This window comes from Varanus komodoensis, unplaced genomic scaffold, assembly GCF_004798865.1.
Source record: "Varanus komodoensis strain SLA01 unplaced genomic scaffold, ASM479886v1 scaffold8, whole genome shotgun sequence".
NCBI lineage: Eukaryota > Metazoa > Chordata > Lepidosauria > Squamata > Varanidae > Varanus > Varanus komodoensis.
Window position 1 is genome coordinate 23,960,266 of NW_025336481.1, and position 21,452 is coordinate 23,981,717.

Genomic DNA, 21,452 nt, shown 5'->3' on the forward strand with positions numbered 1-21,452 from the left:
ATTCTTTCATTGTATTGCTGCGTGCAATTCGGGGTCTGCATGGGGCACATTAAATATAGGAGAACTGCAGACCAAGTCCAGCTTTCTGTCCAGCTGCTTGTAGGAAACCCACAAGCGGGACCGAGAATGAGTGCACCCTCCCAGTTTTGTTCCCCCTCAGCTGGCACTGAGAGGCCTACCACTTCTGTTACTGGAGGCAAAATATAGCATCATGACTAATAGCCACTGACAGCCTAATCCGCCATGGATTTGTCTTATCCTCATTCCTGTATGAGCCCTGGCATCATCACACATGTTATGAGTCCTCCCACAGCTGCAGGGACCCAGTTCATCAGCGGCAGCCACTGCCAATGCCTGCCCAGGGGTCTCTTTAATTTCTGCTCAGTGTCAGGCCACAAACGATTTAGTTTCCCACAATAAAGTTATTTCGGTTGGGAGCACTGTTAGAAATTTCCACAATGCCCATCACAGATAGGAGTGACTGGAGGGTGGTATGAACAGTGTCCTGAACCCTGGAGTTGGCCTGGAAATTGCATCAATACTATGTGCATCTTGAGAAGGTGCAGCACTGGAGCAGAGTTTTTTCCATGCTGTTCAGGAAGTCTATGCGGGAAGAGGAGTCCCATGTTCTTGCAGTTTCAGGGAGCCCCAGCCAAGCAGATGCCGGTGTCTTTTTGGCCAGTTAAATGCTGCTGAAACAACATTTAAATTGATCCTCTTGTGACAAAGTGATGGGGGGAGCTGCTAACAATTTGGCTGAATGTGACTGCCCAGTGAGAATGCTTAGGGAGCCAGAGGAATTTACGAGGCCAACAGTCCAGGGATGCTTTGGTCACAAGTCAGCTTGAATATCTCTACTATAAATAGTCAATGGGTTTGAACTGATTCTGAAATGAAATATAGATTCTGAACACCTCAGTAAATGTCATTATAGGTGAACTTGCTATGGTTATAAATAGCAGTGGTACAATAGCTACATCTAAGCTATCAGGCAGAGTGACAATTTAAATGTCAGCTTTGATTTAATTGCATTCCTGGTAATACTTGCAGTAGTTGCTGTATTATGCTATTTTCTCATTCTTATTGATGGCACCAGTTTAATCCATAATAGGCTTGCTGGACCAGAAGGACCTGTGAGATAGTCTGATGGGTCTTTCTACATATAAGGAAAAGTAAAGCAGAAATTGGTGTGATTCTATAAGCACAACAGATTGAGTACTTCATTTTATCAAGCGCGTCAAGCATATTGTAGCGTTTGTTGCAGTCTATGGAAAACTTGCAGAGCAAAATAAGTACATTTGCTTAATCATGGCAGGATTCCTTCCAGATTTGGTGCCCTCCAGATGTGTTGGACCATCTGACTCTGCTGTTTGGGGACTGATGGGAATTTGGGAAGGGAAACTGATGGTGAGCTACGGTTCAAACTTGTTCAGTACTATAGAGCAGGACTGGAATCTAGAGGAAAATAACACAGTTTTGAATGGGGCCCCATGGACCTTTTCACATAAAACTTTGTTAGAAAGAAGCGGCAAATAAAGATTGTTGCTGGTTCTTGGATAGTAAAGAGACTCCGTGAGAGAATCTAAGTCCAAAAATGGACTTAAGGATTTTTTTAAATGACTGAGTGCTTGCTGCTGGATGGGGGTGAGGCTTTTCCCAATTCCACAATGTGAAACATATTTTATGGACAGATATTTTAAATTAGTATCTAGGAGCTATCATTTTTCTTTTTATTCTAGAGTAGGTGTAGGATTCCACATCTGGATCTTAAAAGCCTTCCTGTCTCCCATGCAGGGTCCCAATATATATTTTGCTGCTACATCTATTCTAAAGTAAAAATGAAAATAGGCATTGCTCCACTTCAGATGTAAAGCCATGTCTGTTTTAGGCTTGGTGTAGCCTTTGATTTATCCTTTAAAAACTGTGTTGTCATCCGCATGTTTTCAGGGAAAATTTAGTGGGAGGATGAAATCAAATATTAATCTTCACCAAAAGATTAAAATGCAAATCTGATATATAGACTAATGATAGATTAAGAATAAATGCAGAGCAAAATAATCAAGTAATAAGCATAATAAAGGATGACACTGATATGAAAAAGTATTATTAAAAAAGTAAATGTTGATAACCTAGTAAAATTATCTCATTTTTTAAAATGGGAAAATGTTTATTTAATGTTAAGACTTCTATCCCACCTTTCTATAAAATATGCAATCAGGATAAAAATATGAGCTGTATCCTTAAAAAGAACAAGACTAAAAGGTACAATAAAAGTATTAAAATGGAAAGTATAAAAACCGCAACAGTATTCAAACATTGGGCAGAATGTAATAGGATGCTTATGCTGTTACTGATGCTTTTGCACTCCACTGAATCGGTCGTGCGAGTGGGACCCACCCCTTGCACAACAAAGATGAAACGCCTCTCAAAGGAAGCCCTGAAATGAGGGACTCAACTTTGTTTTCAACAGGGAAAGGTCAGTGGGGCTCTCTCATGTGAATTTTGCCAACCTGTTCCATGCAGAAATGAGGGACTTTGCTCATTTCTGATTGCCCTGAAAGTGACAGGTATAAGGAAATTGCCAGAACAGTAAGTGCCCTCTTCGTTTCTGCTTGTTAAGAATTACACTCTGCAGAGGTCACCAAAAAAAAAGAGAGGTCTTTGCTCCCTGTTCAAAAAAAGGCTTTTCAACAGACAACTCATTTGCAATCTATCAAAGCAACTTCCCAAGAGAGAATTAACCTTCCAATCTCAAGAGAGGGTTAAATGAAGGATCTGTCAAAGTCAGTCCTTTTGTGGGTGGGCTCTAAAACTTCACTGGCTGCATTTTGTGGCTGATTGGATCTTCAGAGAGCCTCCTCAGCCTCTGGATCACCCTGAGAGAATCCTCAGGGTGATCTAGAGCAGGCATGGCTGTTCTAGAAAGCCTTGCTTGCTGCTCTTCACCTGCAGCATTTACCACTATGGAAGAACAGGGCCTGGAGATACCTGTGAGCAGGAGTATTCCACTGTGTCAAGTTCATCCTGCCTCACGGAGGGTGCCCTTGAACACCCTCCGTGTTGTTTTATCTTATTCATGTTCCATCTTGGAGCATGGCCTTCTGAGTCCAAAAAGGAGCTTCTGGTGTTCAGGAGATGGCTGGGCATGTTCTCTTTCATTGATGGTTTTCAGGTTTCATGTTTGCCCACAGGGCTGGTGCAGCCTTTGTTTCTGAGAGATAACCCAGCAAGGAAAGAGATTACATAGTTCTGTTTTCATTCTGCACAGCTTTTGACTTGAACAGAATCAAATAGAACAGCAGCATTAGAATAATATTGAATGGGCACACACTGTCAAATGTATTGGCGAGTGTTTCCATTCAATCCCATTTTCTATTTCATGTGGGCTGTGTTAATGCAAAGTAGAACACTGGAACAAATTGACAATGATGGAAATTTTCCTAATTCCTCTTGTTAATGTCAAGAGAAGGGACTGCTTTAAGTGCTCAGGTATTAGTATTGCAAGTACAACTATATAAAGAGCCAGCATATTGACCTTCACCCCTAACTTACCCTGGCAATGTAATTCACCTACTATTGTCATGCTGTGTGCTTCAAAATGCACTCCGCTTCTGGTATGGCAATTTCTGTCAAATAAAAACATAATGGTGTGTCCTCCATCTTATTCACTGAATCTGGCACCAGGTGACTTCCAGATCATCCCCAGAGTCAAAATGACCATGAAAGGTAAACATTTTGAATCAATTCAGAACACTGAGGCAGCCAGTGTTGAGGGGAATTACAATAGGTCTTTTACTGTATTTTTTATTTATTTAAAGATTCACCATATTTTTTGATCACACCTTGCATACACCACTCCTCACTAAGGTACAGTACATGCACTAACATAACATTACTACTTCAAACTGAATTCATTTCAGGGGGATGTATTTGCTGTTTAAGTTTACTGAAATGGGTATTGTTTAGAGTCTGAGAATGTATTAATTCACCTTCCATTATTTCTAATGGGGAAAATTGATTTGGACTTCGAACGATTCAGAGTTCAGACAGCCTCATGAAATGAATTCAGTTCAGAGTATTTACATGTCGGATCACGGCCCCATGTGGTGAGCCTGGTCACTATAGCCTCTCTGTAAAGAAACTTCCAAACTGACTCAGCACAGATCGGCTGTTGACTTCTCTGGAGCAGGAAATCAGAGAAGTTACTGTCTCGGGAGAACTTTGAGCAAGAAGTTTTGAGTTCAGACGTGTCTTTCTGATTTAGTTCTTTGGGCATAATAGTTCCTGGTTTACTTTCTGGTTTTGATTGTATCTTAGCCCTGGTTTGTTCTCTGGTCCTGATTTCTTGTTTGCCCAGTTATCTGGATCATTCATAAGCTGTATCACCTGCAGGTTTCCAAGCCTCCCCTTCGTTTCACCATCTTCACTAACTGCTTTTGATCCATCTCCTTTCTCATCACTGTAATCACTGGCTTGCTTGACAGGCGGTGAACATGTAGGCCGTGACGTCTCCTCCTTCTCCACGTCCACATCACCATTGCCTGGGCCAGGGAGACATGCAGATGAACAAGCAGGTTGCAGTGGTGAAGAAGTGGCACAAATCTAAGAGGCTGGTCTCACTGGGCACCTTCTGGGGTAGGGGCTCTTAGCAGATGCTCTTCTGTCCAGGTTTGCAGTTCCAAGTTTCTGATTCACTCCAGTCTCCTGATCTGACACTCCCTCACTTTGTGCCAAAAATGGAACAAGGTAACTAAAAATGCATTTAAAATCACACAAATCATAAATGTGCAATAAAATTATATAAATGCATAACGGCAAAACATGTTCACCACACGTGTGGGCTGAGAAAACAAAAGAGCTATATCCTTCATTTGCTTTAGTCTGAGCCCCTGGGGTTAATTTGCCACAAAAAAGCAGAAATGTTTTTTTATACCTCGACAGGGAAAATAACCAGAAATATAACAGAACCTCTATGGTAGCATTATGCCAGCAGGAGACATGAGTCAACTGTACAGCACTTCCTGCACTCCAGAACACAGCATTGGATGCACAGCCTCCCATTTAACAACCAAAGCCTAAAAGCAATGTTACAAGGGACTTTGGAATGCTTTTTGGGAAGAGGAGAGAGAGAAGTATTTTAACACAGGAGAATGTTCAAAGAAATTATACCGGTTTACACCCCTACAAACATGTTAAGAATGAAGATGGGAACACACTCCTCAGTATATTTTTGAGAGTCAGAGGGAATCACTTTAGGCTTTAGTTCCATAAGTGTCATGATGCCTTTGGATATCTCACTTGAGATAGGCTGAGGCTCCCAGCCTTTCCTGAATAGGAAGTTTAATAGCAGCCTTGACTAGATGGAAAGCAAAGCACCAGACTCCAGCTCCTCCACCTCTTCCTTTCCTTTCCCCAGGTAGATTCTGGGCCCAAGAGTCTGGCAACATTCTGCAAACCAAAAGGAAATGGGTGAAATGGCAGAAGATGCACGATCAACTTTCTCACTGCCTGCTAACACTATCTTAAGCTTGGGGGACTCGAGAGGGCAGTACAGAGCAAACAAGAATGCTTTGCCTTCATGTGTCTTGTTTGCTGTTGTGTGGTTGTGCACTGCCATTGGGAAGCTCTGTTTTTCCATAAGCAAGCGTCACAAGGCCCTTTTTTTGTGATTTGTGAAGCCCAACATCTGGTCTGATATTTGGGCTCAGGCTGTGCATCTGCCTTGTATTCAATGTCTTGCTATTTGTCTTTTGAAACAAAGCAGGTCCCCACAGCTTGTCATACCTTGTGACTAGCCATGACCAGAAGTTGTTCAGATTTTCAAACATGCCTAAAGGCCCCAGATGTTTGGGAACCCTTGCTTTAAACTATGTCAGGAAAGACTAGCAGTTTATAGCTCTGTAGAAAGATGGACATACTTCGTGAAGAATATATGTATGATACTTATGAGGATGACAGTCAAGAAAAATTATACATGGTTATGAAGTGTCCTTTTCAGTGTCTGCTGACAAACCAGATCATCAATCTGCTGTGAATAACTTGAAAGGCTATGCTACCAGGCAAAAGAACAAAATGAGTGTTGTTTGTTTTAAAATGCAAGCCTGCAGGGCAGGGCCAGAAATCCACAGTATTATAAGGAAAATAAATGATGAAGTAATTCCATGGGCCCAGCATATTTTGATGGTATGCGGCACTATTTTAAAGAGCTGCTTTTAGTGTTTGTTACAATAAATTACAACCTTTCATACAGACAAAAGGATTGTTGGAAATCTGTTTTCACATTTACTGGCAAAGCCATTTATTTTCAGCTTGTAATCCCAGCAGGGGACACCCGGCTAGCGCCAGCTGTCCCACATGCTACTTGGGGACTTAGGAGCAACTGTCACTGGCGGTGGTCTGGTTGGGCTTGGCAAGGGCAGCAAGGGGGGTTTGCTGCTCTTGCTGACTGGCTCACCAGCTGCTTCCTGGTACCCACCAAGGGTTCAAGTAACTCAGGTTTGGACAGCATGACAATCCATAGCAGGTGTAACAAGCCATGTGTTGTCAAGCTGTCTTTATGCTCACCAACATGCCACCCTGCTTGGGGCACAACCCACTAATGCTTTGTCAGTTATGCAAATTGAGCCATCCTCTCATTGAGCCTCTCAGTGCAAGAAACTAGGCTCACTCTTTGAGAACCAGGAATATAATGGGCACAGTGGTACCTCAGCTCACGAACACCTCAGTTCACAACCAAATCGGGTTGTGAACAAAAATTTCATAAAAATTTTGACTATGGTCGCAAACTCCGCATTGGGTGGCGACTGAGATCGCGTCCGTCTTTCCTGCATGAGCGCAACGGCAATCTTGGTCATCTCCTCCCCCCACGATCGCGCCCGTCTCCTGCCCCGAGTGCGCCTGGGTTTGTGCCCGTCTCTCCCCCCTCCCAGCTCGCTCACGTTTGCGCCCATCTCTCCCCCCCGCCGGTGAGCCGGGATGACGGCCACGTGCAGGAATGACCGGCATGATCACAGTCATGCTGGGGGAGGGGCGGGGAGATGGCCACTATCTTTGTTGTTGTCACTTTGTTTCACTTTTTTTTTAATTAAAAAAAATAGTTACAGAACGGATTAACCTTATTTACATTGAACCTTATGGGGAGATTTAACTTGGTTCACAACTAATTTGGGTCATGGAACGGATTAAGTTTGTGAGCCAAGGTACCACTGCATATGAAACCTGTCCCAGCTCATCTCTAATTAATTTGTAAAGTTTGGCATGCAGTGCTTAGGAACTGCTGCTAGCGTTTCAGAGAATTGCACACAAAATATACTGTTTTCCCTCTGGAATAATCCTTTTCCATGCCTGAAGCATGAAAACAGGATGGCATTCTAAACCTAGGGACCAGGTAGATAAGGGCTTAGGACTACCAGCAAAATGAATTAATATTGAAATTTCCATAGCAGAAGTACCCTAACATTTATTTTTACATGAGTTCCTCTATTTTCCACAAAATTAAATCAATATTTGCTCAGTGTTCTTGCAATATCTTCTGTCCTTCTGTTGTCATGGCAGAGGAAAACGATTCTCACATCATGGATCGGTCCTATGGTGTTTGAGCCCCATGAGTTTGAATACTGTTCGTCATTTAATCCTAAAGAACTGTTCTAAATATAGCTCTAATATTCAAAAAGCTTGCTTTGTTTTTCAACTTTACCTAATAATTCAGTTGGGTAATTCATTCTTATTAATATTTAATACTGTTTAGGAAATACCTATATAAATAGTGAAAATTCAAAGTGTTAAATGTATATAATCTTATTAATATACTGTATATACATAGCTTTCTCCAAGACAGGGTCTTTCAGATGTCCTGGATTCCCAGCGTGCAAAATTAAGCTTTTAAAGTAAGCAGGTCTTATCTTACTATTACATATCATACATGCTCTGGCTGAGATGTAGGCCTATTTATATGATCACTGAGCCCACCATGGTTTGCATAACCCATGATGAGTTGCAGTGTGTTTGAATATTTAAGCCATGAGGGATGGTCACTGTGGGGTCATCATGATGCCCAAATCCACTGATGTGAGTTCTTGGTGTAACTACCAAGCTATTCACAATGCACGGACTGCTTAGGTTTATTTAAGCCACAGCAGGCTGCAGAGATCAAGCAAACTGGACCACTGGGGCTTGGCATGACCAGGTGCAAACCACCTGATTTGTACAACAGCACTTTCGGAGCACTTGCTGCTGCTGTTACTGCAGCACCCTGAAATTTCTAAACAAACAACCCCATTAAGGTGGCTGAGTAAGACAGAGTAAATAAAACTCTATGGGGTGGAGGAGCAATGTAAAAATCACTAATTTAACTGTCTCGTTTGCGCCATCCGTTTTTTAAAGCTGTTTGAAATATTTGTGCATTTGTGGAAAAAATACTCAAATTTAGTGACTAAGGAATAAAAGGAGGGGAGTTGTACATAAGTGCTAACAAGAGCACACATTTTACCTCCCCTTACTACTCAGCCCTTAAATGCATGTAAAATTTTTCTCCATTTACTTTTAGCCATCAATTGTTCATGTATTTCTGCAGGGATTTTTAGAGTTGTCAGTGAGCTGCAGTAACCACAGCAGCAAGTGCTCTGAAAAGCAGGTCCCAAAAAGCGTGTGTGCTAGCATCACCCTTTTCTGTAGTAGAGGAAGGTGACACTGGAGGAAACTGTGAAGTGTTGGTTCAATCCTTAAAACCAGGTGATTTGCATCAATGGGGGGGGGATCTTGTCCCCCCTGACTAGCACTTTGCATTGACAGCTGTGAAATCAGTCCCTGTCATGTGTGTGCAGATATGACTATTTGCAGTTTCACCTTGTCAATTTGTTTCCTGCTGCATGCTGCCTCTTCCTTTGACAACTGAAACAAGGAAATTGACTAGGCAAGACTTCAGATACTGGACAGCCATAACTGTGCATCATCATCAACAAAAGTTTTTAAAATTATAAACCTGCATAATTTTCTGGGGCTGAAGTAGTAATACAATACCTATGGCACTTGTTGAGGCTCCAAAGCACAGTAACAAAAGACTAGAGCAGGGAAAGGGAATAAAGAGCCCTCGGAATGCAGCTGGAAGAATGAGAGAAAAAGAGGGGGAAAACAACTCACTGTAAGCCCCATCACCTGCCAGATGCACTGCAGGTTGTTCCACACACAACCCACGTTGCATAACTTATTCCCACAGTGACTTAGCATGTGTGAATGTGGTCCATTGGTCAGCTGTGATCCACACTTCTGGGCCAACTCTAGAATAGCATCCCCACCATCTCATTCCATGCTACAATTAATAGTCCAATTAATAAGTTGTTGTGTCATGCAAACTATATGGTTTGCATTTGGCCTTGTCAAGCCCCAGTAGTCCAGTTTGCATGATCAGTGTAGGTTACTGCGGCTTAAATAAGCACATACGTAATAGGTACTGTAACTACCAACACTGGAGAGGATTCCTGCTTCTTGGACAAAAACAGTACCTGGAGGACACAGCTAGCCTTGGCTGGTTGTCACTTTTTTCCTCTAGTAAAATAATAAAAATAAAAATAAAAATGGGTGGCTCAAAATAAATCAGAATCCTAGTGCAGGGTGTGGCGAGGTTAGCTTCAAACCCCCCCACCACCTTATGGATCTGCACCTGTGATTTCTATTAAAAATAGTGCTCCATAGCAAATGGATCATTATGTTGCCATGGAAATTGTGCACTTGGGGAGGGGGTAGATCAGGTTCATAATGGGGCCTGCACATAAGGTTAAAGCTGCCAACCTCCCATGCTGAGTCCTGACAGGAGTGGAATAAAAATACCCTTTGAGAGACCACTGCGGATATACAATCAAAGAACATTTACAGTTTTATTCAGACATATAGAAATTAACAAGTGGCATGTAGGCAGCTCCCAAAAGGATTACAAAGATGGAGGCTGTACAAGATATTTTTCAGTTACATACAATTTGGAGGAGGGATGGGGGATCACTAGAGGCACATTAGAATAAAACTAAAAGGACTGAGGCACTACAAAGAAAGAACATCCAGGACAGGTATCAGGACAGAGACATTAGCATTTCTAAGGCATACTGGGAAACAAGGCTTGTAACATGGATTCTTGATTAAGAATCTCATTTTAAGTCTAAAGCTGTTCTTACAGAGTCAGGCTTTTAGTGTACTATGGCAAAGTATTTGCTCATTTTGTCCTGCCAGTCCCAATCCAGACTGCCCCTGTGCCAACTCTAAAGTAAAAAAAAAAAAAAAAAGGAAGCAATTACTTTCAAGTAATCTTTGCTATGGCCCTAAATTTTAAAGTTTTATCCCAGTAATTCACAGGTGTTAAAACCCATGAGCAAAATATTTATTTCAAGTCAAAGAAAGGGGAAAAAGGACAAAAAGTGAGAGCAAGAGCAAGAAATAGTGCACCTGGATCTCGCAGTCTGCCTGTTCATCCTCACAGATTAAACTTGTTTCCCATGGATCAATTAACTAAGGATTGGGCAGAAAAACAATTAAAATTAGTCACCATTGTCATTAAAAAGAAGATGCTCTTTATTATATGAGAAGAACCTTAAGGGAGAATGACTGGAATATTAGGGAATGAAGGCATCACTTATCCAAAAGGAACAGATGAAACAGGAAGGGAGAAAGAATAGCATTACATGTAAAGGATGCATGCACATGTGAAAAAATCCATGAATTGAAGCATGGAAGATTGAGAGTTTCTGAGTAAAAACAGACAAGAGGGAAATAATAACCATTTAAGCAATTTCCCTACCCATCCCCTCTCCAAAATGTAGCTCGAAGCATCTTACAATGTGTAATGGCATAAAGGCAATCATGGTAACATATCAACAAACTGAAAGCAACCGGAAACACACAACCCTGAACTTCCAAAATATACAGACACTAAAAAAAGTAAGCAACAGCTGCAGTGAATGTTTATTTAAAGATAAATGTGTCCTCTTGCTGGAAAACACAAAATACAGAGGATGATGGCCTGATGATAAGGATAATCTCTTAAACATAAGCAGTGGGTAGGGGCTGCTATCAGGAAATCCCTCTTGCAACTGCTACCTCTAAAGGCAACAGAGTAGAACAAAGGTGAAACAGCTGATCTTACAGGATGGGAAGAACATGAATCTCATGAACCATGAGAATGTTGCAAGCTGCTTTGATTTAGTTGTAAGGAAAAAGATGGAATATAAATAAAATAAATAATCAAGTAGGGCATGGCCAGATCTGCCCACACTAGCAATGGATGCAGCTGGAGCACCAACCAAGTTGAATAAAAATGGTGGCCACAGCCAATGCACCTACTAATCAGAATTTGCAATTTATTAATTTTATACTACACAATAGTCAAAGCTCTGGATCACAATAGTCTGCTATGGATCACCAAGTTAACGAGATGTCTTGGATGATGCCCTCTTTAGATCAGATGACCAAATTTGCAAAGAAAAAACATAGCAATAATCAGATCCTGATAACTGTTAAATTTTGCTAAGAATGAAATGCCTGATAGTTTCTGAACTGAATTGCTGATAATTTCATATATCAAAGAAGAGACAAGGGATCAGCTATTCTGGGCCTAATCCTTACCAAGGAAAGAACTGTTGATGAGATGAAAGTAGTGTGGACCTAGTGTGGGGAACAGTAATTATATCATCTTGGGATTCATGATACTGAGGATGGGAAAACTGATTATAGCCAGCACTGCAACCCTGATTATATAGGAAAGCCAATTTAATTGAATAAAAGGAAATACTAGGTGTGAACCAGTGGGTAAAACACTTGGAGACTGTAAAAGTGTTTATCAGTCTACTCTGCTTTGATCAGACCCCACCAGGAATTCTGCAAAGAATCAAAATTTAAGAATATTTATTAGATTTATATACTGACATTTTTGTTACAAAGACTCAAAGCAGTTTACATAATTCTTCTCCTGCAGCTCTCAATCTTATCCCCGTAACAACTTTGTCAGGTAGGTTGGGCTGAGAGTCTGTGACTGACCCAAAGTCAGACACTTGATTCCATGGCTGAGTGGGGAGTAGAATCCAAATTGCCTAAGTCCCAGTTCCATGCTCTTAACCACTACGCCACCCTGCTCTCTCTGCGTATGGAACATGGAAGAAATCTGCAGGACCTAGAGAACAAATCCTATGAAGAGCTTGTGAGTTGAGTATGCTTAACCTGGAAAAAAATTAAGCAGTTATATGATGATTATTTTCAAATATCTTAAGAGATTGCACACAGATGAATGGGGAAATGGCAATTTATTTCCTGTTAATTTAGAGGGTAGGAACTGAACCAGGGGGTTCAAATGGCAAGAAACAGGGTTGAGACCAAACTTCAAGACAGTACAAGCTGCTTGAAAGAAGAATGTGCTGCCCTGAAGCAAGATGGAGTCTCCCATGTCAAAGATTGCTAAGCAGAGGTTGGATGGCTACCAATCAGGCCTGCTGTAGTAGTGAGTTTTTGCATTTGCCACCTTTCTTGAGGTGCCTTCCATCTCTATGATTCTGAAATTGCAGGGCTGGTGTTGATAGGAAGGGGAGGAAAGAGGCTAAAGAATAAAACAGACAAAATAAGCTAACCCTAACCCTAAACACACTTAACATGAAAATACTGAACTATTTGTAAGGATTATGGATATTACACTTGAAGTGCTTGATACATAGGTTTTATGTTCTAAAGGCTTGGATTCTAAAGATTGAGGCTGCAATCCAGGGTAGGGTTAGGCACACTAAAGTCCACTGATTTCCATGATCTAAAGTGTGTTGAATTCTGCCTAGGATTAAGCTGCATGAGAAGTCACCCACCAGGATTTTTCCTGATAGATCTCAGAGTGGAGAGTATAACATCAAAGCCAGAATCTTCTTCAGACTGCAAAGAAATCTGGCAGAACACATGCATCAACATCTAGTGTTTAACACCTGCTGCCATTTTTGAAGGCTGGTAAGAAAAAGAAAAGTGGGTGGAGTATGATACCTCTCCAAACAACAGTAAATACACATCTTAAATGGCAAACTGAATCTTAGAAAGTTCCCCAGACTCCCCCATTGATATAGATGTAAGGTTCTGGCACCTGCTGATAGTATTGGTTTCCATTTGTAAAGAATACAGTAGTTAACACAGGGAAACTTAATATGAATGGAGGGTTATTTGCGATTATAACAGAAATTAATACTTTCTGTTGAAAGTTAGAAAGTAAAAAGGGTAACAACTCCTGTCAACATGAGGCAGTAAGAGCTTGCCAAAGTCGTGTGCAGTTCTGGACTTCAATTCTTAAAAAGGCCAAGTGCAATGATAGAAGGGGCTTATTGAAACATCTGTTGGATCACAGAAGAATCTACTTCTCCCAGCTTCAAACCAGCACACAGGCTTGCCATCGTTGCTTTTTTTCCAAAGCGCTGTCTCCATGAAATGAATGCGCTCACAATCTGTGAGTGGATATTGTTTGGGTGATCGGCTTTACAGCGATAAATGTCAGTGCATGTCAAACCCAGGGACAATACAATTGACTCCCATTCAGGTCCAAGACTCCTGGCAAGCTTATTAATTTGCTGATCTGTTGGTGGGTTCTTCAAAATGTGTTGTGAAATTCCAGGTATGTCATCATCTAGAAGAAAAGAAAATGGTACAGATTATTATCCTGTGGAAAAAAAGAAAAAACCTTTAATGCTATCTTGGAATTTCAACTACAGAACAATGACAAAGCAGACCTCTAAACCAATGTTGGGGAACAGTTCATAAATAAAGGCCATTAAACAGATTAAGGGTCCAAGTTTCTGTTTCCACTTTAGAAGCCAAAACTGACTTGGGCCTTAAAAAAGATTCAAGAAAGTTCCTCAATAATCTAAGCTTTATAAAATTGGTAACTGTGTCAATTCACATGAAAACCCAAGGAAGCAGTTAGTAGTTGTCTTTATCAATTATCTGAAGCAGATTTTTAGCTGTTTCTGAGTTGAGCTAGTACTGTAGCATTACAATTTCCATTGTTCCTGACCACTGACCATGCTGACTGGGGCTGATGGATGCTGTAGTTCAAAACATCAAGAAGGCATGCTTTGGGGAAGATAATATTACAGACTTGTTAAGGAGAGTGTAAATGTTGTATCTATTCTGCCCATGTGTAAGCTCTGGTGAAAAAGGGGGAAAAGGTTCCAAACTAAATAAATGTATTGCCAAGCATGTTTTTAAAAAATGAACCAAGAGCCCACTAAAGTTCCATTGCTACAACTGTCTCTGAACCTTAAGTTGTAAATCTTTCTGAAGTTCAGAATTTTGTAAGTTAATAACAGTATTAGCTTCCTTTCCATTTATATGAAGCTAATACCATATAGGAATTCGTCAGTAAAGGAATTCGTCTTTTACTTCTGTTGCCTTGGCAATTGTATCAAAAATGGAGACAAACAACATTTGGTGCATGCTAATTATAATCATAGGGGGAGGGAGAAAGAAGCCATGCATTTCCTTACAAAGCAGCCTCAATATAAAACATAGTTTAGAACCCCAGTACCATACTGGCAATCCCTATTAAAGCAACACAAAAGCAATAATCACAATACAAGTCCTTATTCTTCATCAAAAGAATGTTTAAAAGCAGTTTTTTGTCAAACAAAAGTAAGACTCAGCAGATGGCTTTGGCCATTCCAAACAGATGGTATATGCACATGACAAAAAGGGCTTTAGAAGACAAAGACAGCTAATTTTAGAACTGTACTAAAGCCTCTTCTCTTTTGTAATTATCTGTTAAACAGGGGTCCCCAAACTTTTTGGGCCATCGAGCACATTTTGGAATTTTTTTCAATGAGACAGTGTTATGGCTGCCATGGCCAGCCACAAAATGCTATTTCCCAGAAGGCAAACTGGTGAGCCAAAAAGAATTCATCCCAAAAGCTAAATTCAAGTGAAAAGCAGGACCTCAGTTCCAAAACACTAAACCACTCTGCTCTAGTACTCTCCCCCCTCAAATGCCCCACCCTCCTAACTCCTCAAAATTATGCACAGAATACCTTTTCCTTTTTCCTTTTTTTGTGTGGGGTGATCTGGGCATGTTTTGAAATTGCTGGGCTGCAGCCATCTGCTATGGTTGCATTCTAGGCACGCCTCTGCGGACCATCTGAGGTCCAGAGGCATTCTTGGAAATAAAGGCAGTGTTGGAAGCCAATGTTTTGTAGCATACCTGCCTCACTATTAATTTTTCATTGAAAAAAGTCAGGACAGGCAGTGCCTGGTAGGTATCAAGGGAAGGACCCACAAGTACTAAGTTGGGGACCCAGGGTTAAACAATATTTTTTTTACTGACTGCTCTTTCTGTCTTTTCTCCATATACTGCTGTGTATGTAGCCAGATTACATGTGTGAAAAATAAAAAGCTAAAACAGATGAAATAATAAAAACAATAGATTAACAACAGCATAACATTAAATCCAAGGCTAGTCAGCAAGGAAGGTTTCTTGAAACAAAGATCTCTTCAGGAGGACTCAAGACACAGCAATACACGAGTGTGAAATCATGCGTTCATACAACATGATAAACCACAATGGTTGGTAATGAGAATCTTGTCGTGTTGTCTGAACCCAGCAACATGGTTTGTTAACCACTCTGGCTGGTTCAACCACCCTTGGTTTATAAGCCACCTACGTGTAGCTTATCATGAACCTAGTCAGAGTGGGAGCCTGCCTTACCTCTAGAAGCAGGAAGTTCTGAAGAAATGAAGTTCCCATACTGAAGGATCTTTTCTTTGTGGACTGATTGGGTCATAGGTCCATGTGGAATGCCCAAGAACAGTGATGGAGACAGTTTGGTAAGGGACAAAGCATTCTTTCAACTTTCCCCATCAATTTGTTTTAAGGCCTTGTACACTATTACCAGAACCTTAAACTTGGTCTAGAAGCAAATTAGCAGCCAGTACATTCCTTCAGCAAAGAAGCTGTATGCCAGAAAGGGGTAACTGCTGACAACAGCCAAGCTTCCCCAGTAGCCTTAAGAGTGCTACTGTGCACATTGCAGTGACTCTGTCTTGAGCTTATATTCTTTCAGCAACAAATGTCCTAAAACTTTTGTATAGGATAGAATAGAAATGCCTTAAATGAACAAACAAAACAAAGTAAAGATAGCTCTGAGACTGAATAGGAAGGCACAGATATATCCTTCCTGTTCCGAAGTCCTGCATCATCATCATCACCACCACCACCACCACCACCACCACCATCTTATTGCATTCATATACTACCCCAATAGCCCAGAGGGCTCTCTGGGTGGTTTACAAACCAGAAAGCCAGAAAGTCATAACTCAGCAAAACTGAATTGGTGGTCTCAGACTAGTCTGTAGTGTGCATATACTTTCAATCAGTTTGCAGAATATAATATCCTGCAAGACAGCCTTCCCCAACCTGGCTGGGGGCGTCTGAGAGCTACAGCCCAACAGATCTGGAGGGCATTGGATGGAAGGTTGCTATAGAACCAGACAGTACATTTCTGCTATAGAACCCAGAGCAGAAAATTTTGTTTCTTGTGCTGATGAGGCTGCTCTGTGATAATAGAGGTTATTCCCCAAAAGCAGATGCTGAAATATTGTACGCTCAACTCACACTGAGAGCTCTTGCAGTAGCCCACGCATTTTGAAAAAGCTAATAATGTAAGTCTGCAAAAATACATCTCAAAATGCAGTATGTATTCTAATAGTTTCTTAAGGCAGTGCATAACTATCACTGCCACAAGTGCTGACCTGCATTTTGCTTGAGCGGCTACTAGAGATGATTGCTCAACAGAACTTCCATGTACGGAAGAAATCTCCACAGCTGGCCATGGGTGGAAACAAGACACTGGTTAGGCAGACTGTTGGTCTGATACAGATTGATTCCTCCTGTTTCTTATACCCATAAATGTTCACCATGCACATGTTTCAAATAAACCTGCTCCTACTTAAAAGGTGAAGCTGTACATTAAGAAACAATGGTTTAATTTTTGGCACTGTTAGATTGTTACATTTTAAAATATACATGACTGCAGCTGCTTCTCTTCTTTTGGGCTGCTCATACTGAAAGAGAAAAAAAAGAAGTACCCACTGCAACTATCTCAAAGAGGTTTATCCTTGTTTTCTTTAAGAGGCTGTTGGAATTCTGTAATTTAGTATTTTACTAGTGCTCTTGAAGCGAGTGGTCATTTATTTAAAAGAGAAAGACAATGAATTACTTTCCCTGCTTTTGTTTTTTACTGGACTTGTAATTTAATGAAGATATTAAAGGTGAAAAATCTATCCAGGAAAAGAACACAATGGAGAAATGGGATATTTGATCTAAAAACAACAGCATTTCGTGTTGGTTCCCATTATCATGCAAGAGTTTGATCATCATTACACCGCATGGAACATCACCGTGCACTAAAATGGCCCATTAAAACTGTGCATAATCTAGAAAATAAGACTCTTCATTGTTTGATAGATCTAGGAATTTCTATAGATCTAGCAATATTGCCTATAATTGCAATGGGTTGTATACAACACTGATCTGACTTGAGTCTTTTCATTCCAGTGGGTCTACTGTACATAAAAGTAGCATTGGAGAGAGTACTAGTGCCTCATCTAAGGAAAATATCTTAATGTACTTTCCTTACCGATATTTCTACAGACAAGAAGTTTTACTATATAATGGCTTACTCATCGTATAGATACAAAACAGTTTGATGGATTCATTCCTCTTTTTCCTTATAGCTGCACTTTTGAAGCACTTTCTTGCAAATTCTTTCTTTGTGATCTGCCCTCTTTGACAATCTACCAAAAACTAAATAATTTGCCTCAGGTATTTGGCCCACATAATGGGGAGTATATCCTTTCATGGATGGCATGAAAATACAGACTGAAAACCCTGCTTACCAAGGCTTCTGTTGCCCAGAATTAAAATATAAAAAATAAAAAGCACAAGTAACATAATTATTAGTGATAGGAATCTAATCCTACCTTGCTTCACAGAAGCCTATTACTCAGGCTAGCAGTGGCCTGATGCAGAAGCAGCAATGCACGCCAGCCTTCTCTAACCTGGTGCCCTACAGACATGTTGGCCTACTACTCCCATAATCATCAGCCAGTGTAACAGTTGGCCATGCTAGCTGAAGGCTGTGTGAATGGCAGGGCACCAGGATGGATGAGGCTGCTTTATATGCTGTGAAAGTCTCGCTTATGTAAACCTTAAGTGCAATTTTAGGGGAGGTGTGATGGGAAGGAAATGCAACATTCCAAAGGAACTCCAAGAGGCTTGCTTTCTATTAGAGAGAGAGAAGCACACAGAGAGAGTAATGCATGAATGAAGTCATTTCAGCTTGGGGGGTGGGGGAATACCCCCTTGGGCCTATCTCTGGGTACTTGCTTCAAGCTTCCTGCTTGTGATTAAGGCAGCATTTCTATAAGCGAAGCGCAGGAGTGAATAAGCAAGCAGCTGCAGAGGTTATGCTCATACTGCAGCCACTATTTGTTAATGGAGCACAGTGGGAACATCTCCAGTGATTCCTAAAAGGCCATATGTTCCTCGAAGCACTGCAACCATAGCAACCGCTCACCACTTGCTTTGCTTCCAGGAAAGCACTGTTCTGTGTTGGGTTTGCTCACGCCTTTTTATTAGATTATAAACTCTCCTAGATAGCAATTCCAGTTTGCTCTGTCACTGTAGCTTTTAGATGTTCATATGCAAGCTAAGTGCATATGCAACAGAAAAAAATATCAAAAGGTATTATAAATTAAAAACAACATTACAAAATATTACAGATTTAAAAGTTTACTTACACAGCAATCCTACACAAGTCTACTCAAAAGTGAGCTCCACTGAATCCAGTGGAGCTTATTCCAAGTGGGGATAGAATTCCAGCCTTAATTGTGTATTGCAACAAGACAACTGCATTGCCACTTATGCAGTTTTTCATATTAATAAAATACAGTAGAGAATATTACACATAATGCATTAATGAATCCATGAATGTGGAATGCTTTCCTTTCCATCAAGAAGATCGCATCAAAAGCACTCACTGTATTATATGAAAAATCTGGTTTGAATGTTGGCAGTGCAATTCTACACATGTATAATCTGAAGTAAGTCCAACTGAGTTCAATGGCCTTACTCCCAGGTACGTGGGAGGCAGGGCACATTAAAAAAGAACCACATTCAAGAATGTGAAGTGTCAGTACCTCAACAATAGTAACATTACTTTATAGCAAAAAAAGTTTTTATTACTAGGGATGTTCAACTTCTTCTTCCTTCTCTTTCTCCTCCTATATTTTTATTTTATACTGATAATTTTAATTTTGTATTTGTAAATCAATGTATTTTTTGTATTTTTATATTTAATGGTAATGTATTATGTACTATTGTATTTCAATGTATTTTATCATGTTGTAAGCCGCCCCGAGGTTTCGGCAAGGGGCGGCATAGAAATGTTATAATAATAATAATAATAATAATAATAATAATAATAATAATAACTACAAGATGAAAAATGCACAGATGAGTAAAGACAGTATTTGAATTTAAAGACTAGGAGACAAAATCTTCCTCCAAGTCAATCTTATTAGAAACTAACTAAGGCCAGAAACAACAGTATGCAGATCCACACATTAAACGATTAATGCTAAGTGCAGCTGCTGACAGCCAAGACAAAGGCACTAGGCCAAAATGAGTTTAACGCACTGATAAACATGAGTGAATTCATACTGACGGAGTCTTCAAAGTAACCACTCCCCAGTTTGTTTTCAAGATTTCCTTTGAAGCATCTGCTGGCTTCGTTAATCCATTGCATGTAAAGAGAGATATTTTCCTATCAACAGATCTGTACTGTCTGTGTATTTCACAACAGCCAAATAGCAAACACAGAACGAAACACGCTGATTTTGTACTTGACTCCACTCCACTGAAATCAAGCAACTCCTAAAAGGACAGGAACAGTACGTTTAATTCCCACTGATTTAACTAGATTTTTGAAGTTCAAGTCCAGCCTGTCTGCAAGGCAGATGTGTGCAACAGGAAGAAGGGAAGAAGCTGAAAATAATATATCTTCATGTCACAAAAGTAAAGAGAGACACCCCTGCGTATGAATAGGTGCAGCTCAAAGTACAGCTGGCAATGGAAACCGGCTGTCTCCAGATGTTGTTGATCTCCAATACCCATCATCCACAGTCAGCATGGTTAATCAGAATGGGTGAAGGCAGTTAGAGTAATCATCTGGAGGGCCAGAGGCTTTCCACCCTTTGATTAAAGGCTGGCAATATGATCAGGTGGACAACGCAAGCTTAAATCTGTCACAAACAAAAATCAGAGGCTGTACTCACATAGGAACTTTTCTTGCTTTCTGTCTTCCAGAAAGTGATGATGTTCCAAATGCATGGGACTACAATTCCCATCAACTTGGAGCAAGCATAGCCAAGCTTCTAGCAAAAGGACAGCCAGAGTCAACAGTGCAGAAGTGGTAAGCAGAAACAACAATTAAGTAATACAGTGTCTGAGTATATGCAGAGTGTTTTCTCCTCACCTATGACTGACCTCAGCATTTACCATTTTCACACACTTAAAAATAGGAAGCACATTTCTACAGAGTTGTGATACGGAGCCAGTCTGGTGTCATGGTTAGAATGGTGGACTGGGCTCTGGAGATCTGGGTTCTAGAACCCCCTTGGCCTTTAAAGCTCACAGGAAGTTTTTGAGCCGGTCACTGGCTCTCAGCCTAGCCTATCTTACAGGGTTGCGGTGAAGTTAAAATTGTGTACTCTGCCTTTGGTTCATTGCAGGAAAAAGATGGGATATAAATAGAATGATAAGTAAAATATATTCTGCACAGATCAAAGGCCCAGTATCTCTCGTTAGAAATTAAGCACTGATCTCTATCTCCTTTGCCAGAAAACTGCAACCAATACGGCATTCTGCACTAGTTTCCCTCTCACTTTCTTTCTTGCAACATTTCCACAAAAAATGTTTTTTTTATCCAGCACAACTCATTGTATCGTCCCATTTTTAGGCAGGACCTCCAGTTCTAGCATCTCTGAGCATAAAAAGAGCTTCTTTTTCTCAGAACTTAACAACTGCAGTCTTTTACTTTCTCACCCATTTGGAGTTCAGAAAGAGATTGTCTCATGCTTAACTCAGTCTGCCTCCTTTCCTTCAAAAACTGCCACTTCCTCCTTTCCCTCCTGACTTCAATTTTTTCCAAAGAGGAAGTGGGACAGAGCTAGAGAGAATGGGGACATTATGTTAATGTGGCCCTTAACATAAAAAGAGGTTCTCCACTTCTGCTAAGTAAAATATATACAAACACAGAAACTTATATAGAAATTTACTAGGAAGTTCCATTTTGATTCCTGCTTCCTTGGCTTCAGGTTTAGCTTCCACAGACATGTATAGTTCAAGAATACAAGGCAGCTGGTGGTTTAGTTTAAATTTGGGGTGATTTGTGGGGAGGGGT

At 40.6% G+C, this 21,452-nt stretch overlaps 1 protein-coding gene across 1 annotated transcript in view; it reads right to left on the reverse strand.

The window, feature by feature from the left end:
* Positions 1-9,858: 9,858 nt before the first annotated feature.
* CRADD (CASP2 and RIPK1 domain containing adaptor with death domain) overlaps positions 9,859-21,452 on the reverse strand; it is a 38,921-nt gene continuing 27,327 nt past the window's right edge. Inside the window, exon 3 of the mRNA XM_044455820.1 lies at positions 9,859-13,627. Coding sequence (XP_044311755.1) covers positions 13,326-13,627 — 302 coding nt within the window. The 3' untranslated portion in view covers positions 9,859-13,325. The remainder of the gene's footprint in view (positions 13,628-21,452) is intronic.